This window comes from Suncus etruscus, chromosome 18, assembly GCF_024139225.1.
Source record: "Suncus etruscus isolate mSunEtr1 chromosome 18, mSunEtr1.pri.cur, whole genome shotgun sequence".
Classification (NCBI taxonomy): domain Eukaryota; kingdom Metazoa; phylum Chordata; class Mammalia; order Eulipotyphla; family Soricidae; genus Suncus; species Suncus etruscus.
The window spans coordinates 2,379,948-2,397,451 of record NC_064865.1 but is presented as its reverse complement, the minus strand read 5'-3'; the positions used below and the strand labels follow the sequence as shown (position 1 = coordinate 2,397,451).

General features: G+C 51.8%; 1 protein-coding gene across 2 annotated transcripts; it reads right to left on the bottom strand.

Moving 5' to 3' along the window:
* Window positions 1-3,102: 3,102 nt before the first annotated feature.
* LOC125995974 (kelch domain-containing protein 3) lies at window positions 3,103-17,440 on the bottom strand. 2 transcript variants are annotated; one of them, XM_049764923.1, is made up of 15 exons: window positions 17,311-17,440; window positions 14,583-14,795; window positions 14,235-14,411; window positions 13,989-14,104; window positions 13,741-13,812; window positions 13,420-13,633; window positions 13,240-13,326; window positions 12,977-13,085; window positions 12,785-12,858; window positions 5,102-5,249; window positions 4,950-5,016; window positions 4,750-4,854; window positions 4,437-4,511; window positions 4,221-4,338; window positions 3,103-3,885 (listed from the first exon to the last, which is right to left on the bottom strand). In XM_049764923.1, the coding sequence occupies exons 2-15, from the start codon at window positions 14,734-14,736 to the stop codon at window positions 3,746-3,748; spliced, it is 1,656 nt and encodes a 551-aa protein (XP_049620880.1). In that variant the 5' UTR covers window positions 14,737-14,795; window positions 17,311-17,440; the 3' UTR covers window positions 3,103-3,745. The 2 variants fall into 2 exon arrangements, with proteins under 2 accessions (XP_049620880.1, XP_049620879.1); XM_049764922.1 differs by lacking the exons at window positions 3,103-3,885; window positions 4,221-4,338; window positions 4,437-4,511; ... (1 more) ...; window positions 4,950-5,016; window positions 5,102-5,249 and adding exons at window positions 10,654-11,068; window positions 12,421-12,499.
* Between the last annotated feature and the right edge of the window lie 64 nt (window positions 17,441-17,504).

Genomic DNA, 17,504 nt, shown 5'->3' with positions numbered 1-17,504 from the left:
CCTTTTTTTTTTTTTGGGGGGGGGGGCCACACCTGGTGGTGCTCAAGGGTTACTCCTAGCTGTCTGCTCAGAAATAGCTCCTGGCAGGCACGGGGGACCATATGGGACACCGGGATTTGAACCAACCACCTTTGGTTCTGGATCGGCTGCTTGCAAGGCAAACACCGCTGTGCTATCTCTCCGGGCCCCACATTTACCCTTTTTAACTTCAGTACTGCAAAGTTCTAAGTCACAGACCAAAGTGGTGCACTGGAGTTAACACCCCCCAACTATTTCAAAAGGCATTAAATGGACACGTATGTCTTTTCAACATTTTATGTGTTTTGACAGCTATAGCTCTTGCTGAATATTTTCTTTTCTTTTTTTTTTTTTTTTTTTGGTTTTTGGGCCACACCCGGTGACGCTCAGGGGTTACTCCTGGCTATGAGTTCAGAAGTCACTCCTGGCTTGGGGGACCATATGGGATGCCGGGGGATCGAACCGTGGTCCGTCCAAGGCTAGCGCAGGCAAGGCAGGCACCTTACCTCTAGCGCCACCGCCCGGCCCTGAATATTTTCTTATACAGTGATGATTTTCCCCATTTATTTTTTTTCTTTGTGAACTGTTCAATAGGGAATTTGGTGAAAGAGTCCCTCCGTTTAATTCTTGTTTTTGGGCCACACCCGGCGATGCTCAGGGGTTACTCCTGGCTGTCTGCTCAGAAATAGCTCCTGGCAGGCAAAGGGGACCATATGGGACACCGGGATTCGAACCAACCACCTTTGGTCCTGGATTGGCTGCTTGCAAGGCAAACGCTGCTGTGCTATCTCTCCGGGCCCTGTTTAATTCTTATGTATGAACCAAGTCACGGGTATTTTTGGACATGTTCTTACACCCCTATGTACATCGATAATGTCACGTGGCTTTATTTCTTGTTTGCATAGGCACATTAAAACGGGAAAATACATATAAATAAGTTCTTATTTAATAGAGATGGGAACATACAAATCTTGTGGTGCAATGGGACCTTACACCCTGAACATTGACATAATGATCTGGCACAGGCCTCAGAAGAATGGGCATTCTCCATTCACCCCTATCTAGCAAAGCCATCTACGTACAAAACATCCAAGGTTGTCTATAACATCACCTGGAAGCAATCCACTACCAGGGAAGACCCTACCACTGCTCTGATATAGACCTACTCAAAAGAGTCTTCCCTTAACACTGAGAAGACTTAACAACAACGACCTGCTTACTGGACAGGTCTTCCCTTTGTGAGGTGAAATGAAAGGATGCTCCACATCAGCCTGACTTTAATGTAGGATATGCAGAATCCAGGATCATTAATACAGAAACCTGATGCCAACAATAGAGACTGCATGAAAAATAAAACTGTATTGGCACTACAGACAATGACTTGGATTGAATAAACTAGTTTGCCTGGAGCCTAGAGTTGGTCTTTTGCCAGGAAACTTCAGGGGTAGGGTCTCCTTGTATTTAGGCCAAGGCTTTTTCTTTCCATGTCCCCCATATTTTGGTGGGCCTATGCAAACAATATTTGCTACTCTAACACCATTTTTACTGTGCTCCTTTGACTCTAAACCTAAAAAAAAAAAAACACTTAAACTTTTGATGTTAACTTAAACTAATATGCATGCGCATGAAAATGTAAAAAAAAAATACTATGCCTTCAATGTTTAAGGAGTCATGGCCTTATATTGCTTTGTGTACTGCTAAGAAAAGTTATAATGTACTACAATCTGGGGACTTGTGGACAAAGTAATTGTACATGGTTTCTGTTTTATTTTTCTTAATGTTCTTTGTAAGTTCAAAATTTAGGCGTCAGCAAGGGGATTTCTTCTGAGAACTCTGTTTATGGATGATTGTCCTTCCACTGTAACTTTACCTTGTCCTCTTTCTTTGCATCATTGTTCTCATAATTAAAGATAAAAAATTTTAAAAAAAGTGAATGTTCTAGGGCCCGGAGAGATAGTACAGTGGCGTTTGCCTTGCAAGCAGCCAATCCAGGATCAAAGGTGGTTGGTTCGAATCCCCGTGTCCCATATGGTCCCCCGTGCCTGCCAGGAGCTATTTCTGAGCAGACAGCCAGGAGTAACCCCTGAGCACCGCCGGGTGTGACCCAAAAAAAACAAAACAAAACAAACAAACAAAAAAAAGTGAATGTTCTAGATGGAAAACTAATGAATGAAAAAAAAAAAAAGAGAGAGAAGGGGCTGAAGAGATAGCATGGAGGCAGAGTGTTTGCCTTGCATGCAGAAGGATGGTGGTTCGAATCCCTGCATCCCATATGGTCCCCCGAGCCTGCCAGGAGCGATTTCTGAGCGTAGAGCCAGGAGGAACCCCCTGAGCGCTGCCGGGTGTGACCCCCCCAAAAAAAAGGAGAGACAAGTCCATGGTAGGAAGCTTGCCACAAAGATGTGGGTGGGAGAATGCAATTAAGACAAAGGGACCCAGGCCGAAGAGATAGCACAGCAGTGGGGCATTTGCCTTGCACGTGGCTAATCCTGGCAGGACCCAGGTTCCATCACTGGCCATCCATATGGTCCCCCAAGGCTGCCAGGAGTGCAGACGATTTTTGAGCACCACCCCCAACAAAAACACAAAAGGACCATTATGATGATAATAGTTGGAAAGGTCCAGAACCAGGGCTGAAAGGAGGTAAAAAGTATATGCATGATACCCAGTAATCATATTGCAAACAATAGTGCCTGAAAGGAGAAAAGAGAAAAAAGAAAGAGAAGAAAAGTCTCTGCCAAAAAGGCAGGCTGGAGAATAAGGTGGCAGGAAGTGGATGCTGGTGAAGAGACAAGCATAGGAACATTGTATGACTGAAACTCGACCATCAATAAGTTTGTAAGTCTGTATCTCAAAAGGATCCATTAAAAATAAATGCAGGCATGGGGCCGGGCGGTGGCGCTGGAGGTAAGGTGCCTGCACTAGCCTAGGACGGACCACGGTTCGATCCCCCGGCGTCCCATATGGTCCCCCAAGAAGCCAGGAGCAACTTCTGAGCGCATAGCCAGGAGTAACCCCTGAGCATCACAGGGTGTGGCCCAAAAACCAAAATAAATAAATAAATAAATAAATAAATGCAGGCAGTTCTAACGTTGAGTCACTCTTTATTTTCTGCTTTTTGGTTTCTGGGACACCTGGTAGTGCTGGGGCGGGAGGGAGGGCACTCCCAGCAATGCTCAGGGGAACGTGGATTTAGGGCTCAATCCTGGGCTCCTGAATGCCAAGCAAGTGTTTTAGCCCTTTGAGTCATGTCCCCACGCACTGACTCACCCTTTGAAGGGTTGTTGGTGTCTTTTGTTTTAAGTAGAAGGAGTCTCTGCCCTGGGTAGGAGACTCCTACAACCACACGGGTGGCTGGCTAAACTGAGCAGTTCTGTACCCTCTGCCCCAATCCCTGAAAAACAGAACAAGATGAATGTACTGGTTTAGGAACTGGTCCCTACATTAGGTCCCAGCCATGGGAGCCACTGGCAGACTCTAGGCCGTACTCCACCTGAAGGCCAGGCCGGGGCCCCTTTCTGTATCAGCATCATTTTAAAGTGAGGACAGAGGATGACAGAAGGACATGATGAACCAAATTCAAGAACAGAGCGCCACTTCCTGAGTGGCACACTCCTAGTTCTGTCCAGGTGCCCTTGGTCTTCTCTCAGGCAATCTAGTTCACAGGAAAGGTCGGGCCACGCCCAAGTGTGCCAGTCTGGGGCAGCGGCAGAGCTGGAGGCAGATCTTAGCGCTCTTTGCTGAAAGGGAGATGTCGCCTGTCCTTGCCTGCATTCCGCCGCCTCTTTCTACTCAAGAAACTCTCCAGCTTCTTGCTGCGTTTCAGCTCCTTGAATTTCTCAGCTAGGACCAACTGGCGCTGCTCCGCTGCAGGAGAAATGATCTGGTAAGCAAAGGAAGTCAAGCCTTGTCCCATCTCCCCAGGCCAGTCATTTTGCCCTGTGTGGGGTGCTCCAGTGAGCAAGCTGACCTTTCTGATTCCACTCTGCTCACGACCTTCAGGGGCCTGGCCCAGGTCAGGGGATGGTGGGACAAATAAAGGCCAACTCAGCGCACCAGGGACTCAAGATTAGTCAGACGTAGATGGCCCCTCCTGTTTATTTCTACCTTCCTCACGCTCACATCTCCCTAAAGGAGCTCAAGAGCCCCCAAAACAGAACTCAGGTCCTGTCACCAGCCTGGAGTGAATGTTTCTTACTCACATTTCTTCAAGAAATATGGCCGATGGCCCAGCTGGGCCTGAGCCCGCCGCTCCTGCTTCAGTTGCAAGCGCAACTCCTGCTGCCGCTTGCGTTCCTGCTGTGCCAGTTCTTGCTGCTCCTGAGAAGTGGGATGAGAAGGGTTGCAAGGAGTGAGGTGTAGGGCCTGAGACTCATCTCCCACTTGGAATCATGCCCACACGTGGCTGAGCCCCTCACCATTCGCTGGAGCAGCTGCTGCAGTTTGTCATGTTCCTCCCCTGAGCGGTGCTTCTTCAGCTGCTTTTTCACAAGCTCCACATTGGAAAACAAATAGATGGTTAACTTTGTGTAAGCGCCAAAGAATGAAACTGTGCGCCAAGTCTTAACTCTGAGTTAATGTTCATACACACATCAAACCAAAAAGCATAGACTAAATTGGGGAGAATGAATGCTGCCTACCATTCCCTTCCCTCAGCCCAACATTGTAACCTACATCTGTAGGTCTCCACCCTTCCAGACACCCCCAAGAGCCAAGCAGCAGGTGGCACACCTGTTTCTCTTTGGCACGGATGTCATCAAGGAATTGGTATGTTTTATCAAACACCTCAGGATTATACTCCCCAGAGAGATCGTCGAAACGGGGGTCTCGGGCTATCTTTGGAGAGAACAAAGAAGTGCTCAGTCATGCTTCACACCAAAGGAAAGTTGAGTCATCGTTCGCTGAGAAAGCACGCCTTGCCCCTTCCTTACCTTTTTACTGACAGGCACAACTTGACGCAAAAATGGTACCCGCACCTTGGCTGACATCTCCAGAGGCCTGCGGAGAGACAGTAAGGGTGAGGCCGAGATGCTCATCGCGCTCAAGGCCTGAAGCCTGAGCAAGCGGGCCTGCTGCGCCTCACCTGTGCTTGTCTGCCACGCACGCAGCCTGTGCGGGTGGTCTGGCCCCTTGCTTCTTCGTGCTGCTTCCAGCTAGCTCATGCTGATGCGTCTTTGTGCCCACTTGCTTCTGCAACTCCAACAGCTCCTCAAATGACGTGTGTGATGAGTCTGCATAGTGGGGGTGGAGTCAGGACACACCACTCAGCACTCCCAAAGTAGCGAGGCATCAGACCCTCCTCTCTCGGGTAACTGACCATTTCCAATCGCTTTATCAGATCAATCAAGCCAGTCTCCCCAGCAGAGTGCCAACTAACTTCCCCACCATTCCAGCTCCAATTCTCGAGGTCGGTGGTGGAACAAGCTAAGTTAAGCCCTTTGTTTTCCACTCCTTTTTATTTTTGAGGTCACACCCTATGGTATCCATAGGATAACTCCAGGCTCGCTCTGCACTCAGGAATCACGTCTGGTAGGGCTCAGGACCATTTGGGATACTGGGAATTGAACCTGGGTCAGCCACATGCAAGGTAAGCACCCTACCCACTGGACTATTGCTCCTGTACCAATCCATCATCTTTATTGGTAAATCTCTATAAATACCTGTGTGTGTGTGTGTGTGTGTGTGTGTGTGTGTGTGTGTGTGTGTGTGGAGTATGGGGTGGAAGTCGACACCCATTGGTGCTCAGGGCTTACTCCTGGCTGTGCTCAGGGATCAAACCCAGTTGGCCATGTGCCAGGTCAGTGCATTACTTGCTATGTTATCACTTTGGCCCCGAGTAAATTTTAAATGATTCATTCACCGGCCGGAAGCGGCGTTTGCCTTGCAAGCAGCCGATCCAGGACCAAAGGTGGTTGGTTCAAATCCCAGTGTCCCATATGGTCCCCCGTGCCTGCCAGGAGCTATTTCTGAGCAGACAGCCAGGAGTGACCGCTGAACACTGCCGGATGTGGCCCAAAAACCAAAACCAAAACCAAAACCAAAAAAAAACAAAAAACAAAAAAACAAACAAAAAGATTCATTCACAGCTTTCCCAAGACTCTGCCCCTCACCCCTCATTTTTTCACCACCAGCTTTCTGCTTCATGACCTCAGCACCTCATCTCCTAACTTATCTTCCAATCTCCAGTTCACTACTGATCTCAAAATGAATTGTCCAACTTAGCCTAAGAATGATCTAGTCCAAACCTGGTTTGCACTTCAAGTTGCTCCCAAACTCTGAATTACCCAATGACTTCTATCTGGCTCAGTCAAAAAAGAAATAAAAAAAAAAAAAAAAAAAAAAAAAGCTGAAGGTCCTCCAAGGGATTGAGAACACCAGGTGACCAATGCCCCACTATCTAGTTCCACATAATAATCTCACTCCTCCCCAGTTGGCTGCCCTGCCGGGATGTTCCCGCCTCAGTTCCTTTGCACTGGATGTTGCCTTTGGAACATGCCCTCCAAATTTGTATTCCTTGCTCTCTTGCCTACTTCTAAGGCATTGCTCAAATGTCACAGATCCAGTGAGGTCACCTTTCATGCTCCTGAGTCAGAGTGACAGTACAGTGGGGAAAGTGCTGGCCTGACACACAGCTGACCCAGGTTTAATTCCCAGTACCCCATATGGTTCCCTGGGAAGAACAGGAAGCCCTGAATAAGCTTACAAGAATTAAACCCTGAGCACCACCAGGTATGTCCCCCTACCTGGCTGTCACCTCCTTGCCCCACTTACAGCCCCTTACCCTCAGTGTTCTCTCTCCATAGCTCTAAGCTGTTTTTAAACATTGAGGATGGCAGAACAAGTGTGAACAAAAACAAACGAACAAAACAGCAAAGAGGACTCTGCTTGCTCCACCACTCCAGACGAGCTTGTCTCCGGTTGACATCTCTGGAACTACTTGTACCAGGAAGCAGGACCCTTCCAGTTAGGTCCCAGCAGCCTCCACCCCTGACCCAAACCATATTAAGAGCCCACACCACTACTCGTGTAGCCTACAGCTACTTATGTGGCCACATGACAAAGCTAGCCAACTAATTACAGACTGTTCATAGCTATTCTTCTGGTCATTCTGTGAAGATGTGCAGATAAGACAGAGAGCAACCTCCAGCTTAATTCCCCAGCAGCTTCCAGGAGCTCTAACTACGAAGACTCACCCCCAACATATCAAGAACATTAAAATTGGAATCAGGGCCAGAGTGAAAGCACAGCGGTAAGGCATTTGTCTTGCACGCAGCCAACACAGGACAGACCCTGATTCCAATCCCAGCAGCCCATTTGGTCTGCCAGGAGCAACTTCTGAGATCAGAGCCAGGAGTAATCCGAGTGCCACTGGGTGTCTTCCCCGCCCCCCAGAAAAAGAACATCAGAAGACCAATGCAGAAGACATAGAGAGGCTAGAGTGATAGCACAGCAGTAAAGCGTTTGCCTTGCACGCAGCTGACCGGAAATGGACCTGGGTTCAATTCCCAGTATCTCATAGGGTGATCCAAGCCTGCCAGGAGTGATTTCTGAGTGCCAGGAGTAATAATCCCTGAGCTCAACCGGGTGTGGTCCAACCTCCCCCCAAAAAGGACAGAAAACTACCAAGTTCAGTGAGCCAAAACAACCACCAAGGACACAAACAACTACCAACTCAGTGTGTTGCATTAAATAATTAATGATGGATGGATTGAGATGGATGGAGGGATCTTTCTCTGCCATCCCAGGCCACGTGGCTAAACAACCCCCATCCAACTAGTGGGTCCCAGGTTTAGGTGAACTGCGGAATCACTCATCCAGAGACAGGCATCAGGAAGCATCAGCTTTATTCATGCCTATCCACCACATGTGTGGCCTATATCATAACCTTTCAAGCATTCAGCCATTCTTAGCTAGCCCTGCCTCTTAACTCCTTTCAGCCATCTTCCCTTTCACCTTCTTGCTGGCCAGAAGCGTGAGAGCCAGCCAAAAGCCTTAATTCCCTAGGGTCCATACCTTATCTACCTTTTCCAAGACCCCTCCCAGGAATGGGCGGGGTCTTGCAGGTAAGGTCAAGTTACCTAGGGAGAAAGGGTGGGGGATGAGGCTTCTTCAGTGAACTCTTTGTTTTTTTGTTTTTTTTTTGGTCACACCCAGAGTCCCTCAGGGGTTACTCCTGGCCTCCTGGCCTCCTGGCTTTGCGCTCAGAAATCGATCCTGGCAGGCATGGGGGACCATATGGGATGCCGGGACTCGAACCACCATCAGTCCTGAATTGGCTGCATGCAAGGCAAATGCCTACCACTGTGCTATCTCTCCTGCCTTTCAGTTAACTCTTTGACAGGAACTTTGGTGACACCATGATGAGCTTCTCAATGAATTCAAAGAGACAATGGTGAGGTAGTCAGCAAAACACAAGAAATGAACAACTACTATAATCAGAAATGACAGAAATTAAGAGGATGGTAGGAGATAGTAAAACAACTAAGTAGTTGTTTTAAATATTTAAATATTAAAACAACAAAACAGCTAAATAGTAGGGGCAAGAGTGATAGTATTGTGGGTATGGCATTTGCCTTGCACACAAGCCAACACTGATTTGATCCCCAGCATTCTGTATGGCTCTCCTGAGCCCACTAAGAGTAGCTCCTGAGCACTTATGGATGTGGATGTGGCACCAAGACAAAAACAAAGAAAGAATATTCTATCCAGCTAGATTGTCGGATTTGAAGGGATGATACAGGACTTCATGGAAGGCTGTACAGCTCAGAAAATTCAATTCAAAGCCCTGAAACAAGTTTTGCTAAAAGTACTGTAATTTTGTTACATGCTTGCCAACGGGGCAGGAAGTGGGGGGGATTGGTGAAGGGAAGGGTGGTGAGATTGGGCTTGGAACATTGTATGCTTAAAACTATTATGAACAACTTTGTAAATGAGTACCTTAAAAAGGTCAAAAAGAGGAGCTGGAGAAATAGCACAGTGGGTAGGGTGTTTCCCTTGTAGGAAGCCAACCCAGGTTTGATCCCCAGCATCTCAGAGCATTGCCAGTTATAATTCCCGAGTGCAGAGCCAGAAATAAGTCCTGAACACCATCAAGTGTAGCCCGAAAACAAACTAAAGAACATACAAACAAAATCTAAAAGGGGGAAAAAGAGTAAGTTAATTGAGCTGGAGAGAGAGCATGTGCTCCAAGTGCTGAAGGCCCAGGTTCAATCCCTAGCGCGCACACACACACACAAATCATACAAAACTACTAATTAAGCATTTGTACCAGAGAGATAAGCACAGTGAATAAGGTACTTGCTTTGCATGACACTAAGCCCATTTCCTTCTCAGGATGACTATGAGGACACTGCTAGGAATGATCCCTGGGGACAGAGGTAGGAGTAAGTACCAAGTACAGCCACTGTGACACACGCCAACATGAATAATAGCTATAATTCACCCTCTGAAAACATACAATTCCAAGCTTTCCTCGCCAGCTCGGGGACCACAGAGGAAGCCAGGGGCTGAAATCGGGTTAACCGCGTGCAAGGCAGGCGTCCTAACGCTGCATTATGGCTCACACCTGCCCTTTGTTTCGGGTCGACACCTGGTGGTTCTGAGGGCATAGTCCTGGCTCTGGCTTAAGGATTCCTTCGGGCAGATTTGGAGTGTCTGGATGGGGGGCGAGGGGAGTCGGAAGTCAAAGCCGCATGCCGCCTGCAAGGCTAGTGCCCTACAGGATGGGCCGCAAGACGAAGCAAACGTTAAAAAGGAGAGGGTCTGGGGAGAGAGCGTGGAGGCAGGGCGTCTGCCTGTCATGCAGGAGGACGGTGCCCGGTCGGACGTCGCGGTCCCCCTCGGGGCGGCCCGTCCCCCCCCGCCACGACTGCGCATGCGCGGCCGCCCGCCCTCGCGACGACTGCGCATGCGCGGCCGGCCACCCTCGCCACACGGACGAGTAGGGGCAGCCCCGTCCGGCACGCCCGCGCTCCCGCCGCCCGGCCCCGTACCCTCGCCCTGCCGCAGGCCCGGATCTCCGCCGTCGTCCCCGCCGCAGTCCCGGACGCCGCGCCGAGAGCGAGAACCCGCGCGCGGCATCCTCGGCGCGAGCGGCCCTCGAAGGCGATGGGCGCCGCTTCCGCCCGGCGGCTCCCGGATGTCCCGCCCCTTCCGGCGCGCTCACCCCGCCCCTTCCGGTCACCCGCCCCGGCGCCATGGAGGCGGCCGGCTCCCTCCCTGCGGCGCGTGGCTTTGGAATCCGAAGACATCTTCGCGAGGGAGAGTCGGGGCCGCACGGCGCCGTCCTCCCGGGATGCGCGAAGGCCAGAGCCTTCCTCAACCCCCGCACTCCCTCTCCAGGGCGCCCCTGTACGCCGGGGCCGCCGGGCCCCGGTCACTCCGCAGAGCGGGGCGGATGACAGTTGCACAAAGACAGGCGGACCACACGTTGGGGTTTTCAATTCGTTTTTATAAAATCGGAGCTGGCTGAGCGCCTCGGGGTGTCGACAGCCGCAGCTCCAGGACGGCGGCCTCCTCTGCCGGTCCTCCTCCCGCCAGGGAGAGTAAGGTTTCATGCCGACAGCTGTCACCTCCAGTCGGGTGGGTCGGGCCAGCTCCCAGTCGCTGCTTATGGCTCAAGCGGGGGACGGGCGGGTGGGGAAGCTCCAGCTCTGGCCCTGCAGGGTTGTCCCATCGCCCCGATCTTTCTCCGCTTCCCCGCTGAGCCCGGCTGACGCTGACGTGGGGCAAGCAGAGACCCAGGAGCAGGCAGGAGGTGGTGGACAGGGCAGAGCACCAAGGGGAAGGGGCCCTCGGCCCACGGGGGAAGGACGTCACCCTCCATCCCGACATCTCCCCAACTGAATTCACAGCACGGAAAACACCTCTAGTCCAACAGCTCCACTTGGAGGTATATCGAGTCTAGGGTCCGGGGGCAGGCAGGTCAGAGATGGGCAGGGGCAGTGAAGATAACAGGCTCAGGAGGGGGAAGCGGCACATCTCCTACCCATGGGAGGAAACGATGGGGCGACTGATATTGCTGTTGGTGGTCATGGCATTCAGCTCCCACCTGGAAGAGCCAACAGCGACAGGTACAACGGAGGGAACTGGGGGCTCCCACACTCCAGCCTACAATTGCTGCTATGAACACTCTGGTTCCATCAACTTCCTAAAGCTCAACCACCCACACCCACCTCTTCTTGACAGGAGCAGCTTTAATGTGTCAAGTCTCACCCACCACCTACTCCAACCCTGTCTACAAGCTCATGGGGAATTTTTGTTTATTCCTGTATGCACTGTTGTGCCAAACACCTGGAGGCAAGCATCTGTGTACACATCTTGGTCAACTTTCCCAATCTACCTTCTTTCCTCTGCTTGCCTTCAACAGGCACCACACCTCCTCATTTAGCTTATCAGGAATGCCTGGTTTTGTTCTCAGTGACCACTCTGAACCCCACTCCTTTTGTAAAGCTGTAGACAGAGCACAAGGTCTTCCACATACAAGGCAAATGCTCTAGTGGTGAGCCCTCAATTCTCAGTTGTTGTTGGTTTATTTTTTGGCTTTGTACCCACTTGTGCTCAGGGCTTCCAAGCAGAGATCATTCCAGGCAGCCTCAGAGGGCCATATAGGATACTGGGTATGAACCAAGGTATGAACAGCCATGAGCAAGGCATGACCCTCACCTGCTGTTCTATCTCTCTGAACCTCCTTTTGAAGGATGTGATTTAACTCTCCAGGGGCCTTCCCCACTTATCACATATTAAAATTAAATTCTTCTTTTTGACATTTTTTTCACTCTAAAAGACTTAAGTACCACTTTATACCAGACCCTCACTGACCTACTTTGTTTTTTTAGGTACTTGCATGTATGTCAGCCCAAGGCCAGTTTATGATCCATCAGTACAACTTATATATTCTGTTACTTTACCCCTTTAACAACTAAGAATTAAGTAGAGGGTAGCGTGACAGAATGACCTAGAAGGGGGCAGTAATACTTCAAATAGTTTTCAGAGTTTCATTTGGGCCTAAGAAGAATTCAAAAGGAAGGAGCAAGAAAGGACTGCCCTTAATACTGGAACTAATGTGATCCAGAAACTCCTAAACTCGTTTTACCTTGCAGCGAGGACTTAAAATTCCATCGAATTTTCTCGGTACGTTAACACAATCAACTGTACAGGCTCTTGTTTCAGGAAGTGATATCCGTGCACTTGATTTGAAAAGTATGCTTGCTTCTTCATTTAATTTACTTGACTAACAGTTTTCTCTCTTCTTTTATCTCGTCCTCCACACATACACTAACTTATCTTCAGAAGAACAAAATTTTCTATCTCCTCCAGACAGAGGCCAAGCTAGTCACGTCAGATTTGTGCTGCCACTCACCTTCGAACAACCAACCCCTCCTTTCCAACCACTCACTCTACCTGATGTCATGGGGCAAACAGGACTGGTCCAAGTTATACTGAATCACAGCCAGTTTGCACAGAGTCTTCAGACTAGGGCCTTTGAAGGAGAAGTGGGGGAAAAGGGAAATCAGTTAAAAGTCCAGTCCTGAATGATGCCTCTCAAAGACAGGGACCCAATAGCTTGATTGTTTTGTTTGGGGGCTGGGGGGGTTGGGTCACACCTAGTGGTGCCCAGGGATCTCTTGTGGCAGGGCTCAGGGAACCATATGGGGGGGTACCAAGGCTCAAACTCAGGTCAGCCACATGCGAGGTGAGATCCTATCCTCTGTACTATTGCTTCAGCCCCCAGTACCCAGATGACTTTGGGAAGAAGCATACTTACTAAAGTCCAAGATATGTAAGTCAGAATGATCTATGAGGTCAAATTCATCTCCCAGGCCTTCCTCAGGAGACGGACTGTAGAGATGGGAGATGAAGGAGGTAAGACCACCTATAGGATCCCCCTTGCTCATATACCTTCCATCTGAGTCCCAGTCTTGAAACCTTCCCGAGTCCTCCCCTCTCTCCTCCGAACCTGGTACCCCCAAAAAGGACGATCTTGTCACCAACAATACAGCAGCATTGGCGCCGACGGGGGCATGGTCCCTTCCCCTTCGGTTCAATCTTTTTCCAAGTAAAGGATACTAAAAAGAAAATATAGAGATTATAGGGAGATTTAGCAGCTGTCTAATCCTGAGCGTATCCATATCCATATTTTCTGCTTCCTACCTATTCAGGCTTATTCTATTCTTTTTCCTCCCCCCTCTCCCGTCACTCCCCCAAAGCAATCCTCTGTACCGGGATTAAATTTCCAGAGGTCATGGAAGTGCCGGTTCAGCCTTGCATTATAGCCACCAAAAATGTACAGCTCCCCATTGTAGCCAACTGGAAGGAGAGAGGAATGTGAGAATGCAAGGAGTGTGAAGAGGGGGAAAGGAAGGGGAAGGAACACTATGAAGAGGTATCATGGACACTCACAGGCTGAGTGGCTCCGACGGCCCTCAGGCAGCACCAGAGTGGGTGGACAGTCCAGCCAGGCCTCCGTCCTGGTATCAAAGACTCGGATACGGTTACAGTAAATCTCGTTGTTGGAATGGAATGGCCCAAAGCGGTCAGCCCGACCCCCAAAGACATACATGTGGTTGCCCAGCATTGTGGCGGAATGGAAGTCCCTCCAGCGTGCAGGGTTGCCCTGGACAGGAGACACAAATGAGTTAGAGGGGGTAAGCATGTAAGTAGTGGGCATATCTGTGCTTGCTGAGTTCCTGGTGGGTACTTAGAAGGAAGAACGAAGCTAACCTTGGTACAGATGAGGGTCCAGGTCATGGTGCTGGTGTCCAGCTTGTGAATGTCATTGGAGAAACAGTCTGCCTGGATGGGGGAGAAAGGAAGAAGGAACAGAAGGATGTGTCAGTTAACTCCCCATCCGCCTTTTAGGATTCTCTATCACTCCCTCCCAAAGCACCAACCAATCAGAGCTCCCATTCCACCACACTCAATTCCCCCCACATCTTTCTCATTCTTCTCTGGTTTCTTCCCAGACTTACCAGCTGCTCATAGCCCCCGAAAATGTACATGATTTTGCCCAGTACACAAGCCGAATGTCCATCCCGGGCTCCAGGAATTGCGCCTGACACTCGGGGTGTGGACCACTTGTGAGTATCTGAAGACGAGAGAATGGCCTGATTAGCGCCTCTGACACTCCCTCCTCCACTCTGTCCGCCCTTTTCCCAGTGCCATCAGCCACCCACCCCCACCAGGCACCAACCAGGGGCTCTGAGACCCATACTCACTGACATCGAAGGCAAAGAGCACATTGCAGGCGCCTTCAGTATCATTTCGCCCGCCCCACAGGAAGACTGTGTCGTCGACGAGGACGGTCGAGTGTCCGTAGCGCATGTAGGGTACCACGGGAGCCTGCCCACGGATAGCGGGCTTCACCGGGGGCAGCTTTGTCCAACGCAGGGACACTGTGGGCACAGCTCTGCTTAGCCCTGGCAAACCTTCCCCCTACTCCCAAGCCAGATCCTCATGCACCTGCCCCATCCCCACCTCTCCGGCCACAGAAGCCACTGCCAAGCTTCATGCAGCGGCCCTCTCTCCTCCCGCCTATGGGCACCGGACAGACAGCCTGAACGCACCTGCATTGAAAATGTGCACGTCGATCTGCCGCAGCGTCTCATAGTCTTCTCCAGAGCAGTAACCCCCGAAGGAGTAGACCCGGTGTCCCACGGCCACGGCAGCATGGTTCACCCTGCGGGGCCCACCCTCCAGGTGCACCGTCCACCGTAACATTCCCTGGGCCACTGGTCACAGCAACATGGCCCCCCGGCACGGCCTGCTGCCTCTGCTACCTGCACACAGAAGGGCCGTGGGCTCCTAAGGGCATGCGCTGGCCGAGGTCAACTCCGGCCTGCCTCAGCCAGTGTGTCTAGCCTGGGCGCCTCCCACAGCTCAGGTGGCTGGCCTGCCCTCAGGGAGCTCCCGAGGTCAGGAAGCCAGGGCTGGCTGTCCTCCTCCAGCTGCCTGGGCTGGGGCCTCTCTGACCTGATTGCCAGCTCAGAAAGTGCTGATTAAGGACTCGGTACAGTTGGCCTCCCCACCACCACCACCACCACCACCACCACAACACACACACACCCTTTGGGAAGCACCACCCTGTCCTAGATCTGGATCGTGTTCCTGAGCCCCTCAAATCCCTCCGAAGCCCAGGCGTCTGCACATCCAGCTCGGCTCAGCTCTGCCCATGCCACCTCTCGAAGAATCCCTGTGCACTTTAAAGGGAGGAAAGGGATCTCAAAATACTCCAGCTATTTATAACTAGCCCCAGACGGTACATTGAAAGCTGGCACGGGCACTTCCAAGCGGCAAGGCTCTGCTCTTGGACCAAGTAGACCGCGTCGCACCCATTTCCAGCACAGGGTTAAAGTCATCTAGGCCAGGGGCCCTTAGGGACCATGGGGGGTGGGAGGGTTAAGACCCTTAGAGAGAGGTCTTATCAAGCTGATCGGTGGCCACATCAGGGTCACTCAGGGCCCCTCAAAGGTACGGAGAGTTCCTCTGACAGTTGTAGCTGCCAAAACTAGGAACTTAACCAGAAAGGTATGTGTCGGCGGGAGGGGCTTTCTGCCCCAGCCAACTGCCCAACACCACGACTGCAGGGCAGCTCCTGGGAAACTCTACCCACCTGGGCCCTTCAGGATAAACCCGTGCCCTGGCAAGGCACAGGGAAGCAAAATATGCGCCTGGACGGACAAATCAAAAAGAGCCAGGAGGGAGGTTCTGGTCACTGGATGGCAATGGGCAGACCTAAATGACTGGGAAAGGGTCCGATGCAAGAGTCTGGTAAGTCTATTAATCTCTGGCCACTGTAGCTTCCGTCGCAGGCACACACCTGCCGGGTCTGAATGAATCATCTGGAAAAGCCAGTCGTTGGAAACCTTGGGCTTGGAGAAAGCTTAAGGAGGGAAGAAGAACTCTTGCAAGAAAGGGCAGGCCAGCAGGCTCTAACTAGCCATCCTGTCAATCCTAAAATCACCCCAGCAGGAAACCAAGCCGCTCCAGAAGAGCTTGGAGCTGGCTGCCGGCTCGGGTCCAGGAGGCCTCCCCAGTCCTCCTGGCTCCTACCCTTGCACCCCACCTGCTCGTCCGTCACCCCAGCTGTGCACAGGGGGCTCAAGATGACTTAAGCGCAGGGAAAAGACGTCCCTGCCTCGTCTCTGGGGCTCCCCCTCTTCCCTCACCGAGCTCTCCTCCATCACTGCCGCATTCTCTGCTCCCTGCAGGTACCGACCTCGCTCCCAGGTCCCTGAGCTACTTCTCTTCACTCCCTCCCCAGGGCTGGTCTTAAGGCTGGGGTGGGCTGGGTGCGGTCGGGCCCTCTCCCATCACTCGGAGCTCCACCCCGCCGGGAAAAACAAACAAGCAAACAAACAAAAACCCGCAGAGTCACCGACCAGCGGGGCCTCCTCTGGCAGCGCAGGGCGCTCAGCTGATGGGGCCTTCCAATCACCCCCAATCTTCCTCTTCCCCGCCATGGCAGGTCCTCCCAGCTTTCTCCCTTCAGGGAGAGCTAGCATGAAGGTAGGGCGTTTGCCTTGCATGGTGCAGAAGGACGGGGGTTCGAATCCCATAAGGCATCCCATAGGGTTCCCCACCCCTTGAGCCTGCCAGGGGCGATTTCTGAGCGTAGAGCCAGGAGGAACCCCTGAGCACTGTCGGGTGGGACCCCAGAAACACCAAGAAAATAAAATAAAAGCAAAACTATTAATTGGCAGGGCTTTTGCCTTGCACCCTGCCGACCGAGATGAACCTGCCAGGTTTGATCCCCGACATCCCATAGGGTTCCCCCTTGAGCCTGCCAGGGGCGATGTCTGAGTGCAGAGCCAGGAGGAACCTATGAGCGCCGCTGGGTGTGACCCCAAAAAACAAAATAAATAAAAATAAAGACTATTAATTGGCCGGGCTTTTGCCTCGCGCCCTGTCAACCGGGATGGGCCTGCCAGGTTTGATCCCTGACATCCCATGGGGTACCCCCGCTTGAGCCTGCCAAGGGCGATGTCTGAGTGCAGAGCCAGGAGGAATCCCTGAGCACCCCCCAAAACAAAACAAAACAAAACAAACCAGCTTTCTCCCTTCAAGTAAACCCTTCAGCCGCCCCATTCTCCTCCCAAGCCAGTGAGTCTTCCCTCCAGGTCCCCCCAAAGCCTACAGCCCTGCTCCCAAGTCACAGCATCCTTCCAGGTCCCCCAAAACCCCCTCCCCCTCGTCCCCCTCCCCCACGACGTCACTCAAGGCAAGGTGTGTGTGTCCCCCCCAAGACCCTCCAATTTTCCTCCTCCTTCACCTCCATCTCCATCTCGAACTAACCTGCCAGGCCGGGCCGGGGTGGGGCCGCGGGTTTTGCTCGCGCCGCCCCTACAGCCTCGAACCCGTTGCCCGCCAACCGACGACTCCAGTGTCCCAACGAGATCAACACAGCCCAAAGAGCTCAGTCCTTCCGGGGCCAGTCTTCTGCGCACGCGCAGTCCGAGCTAAGGGCCCGGAGCCTGCCGGGAGTTGTA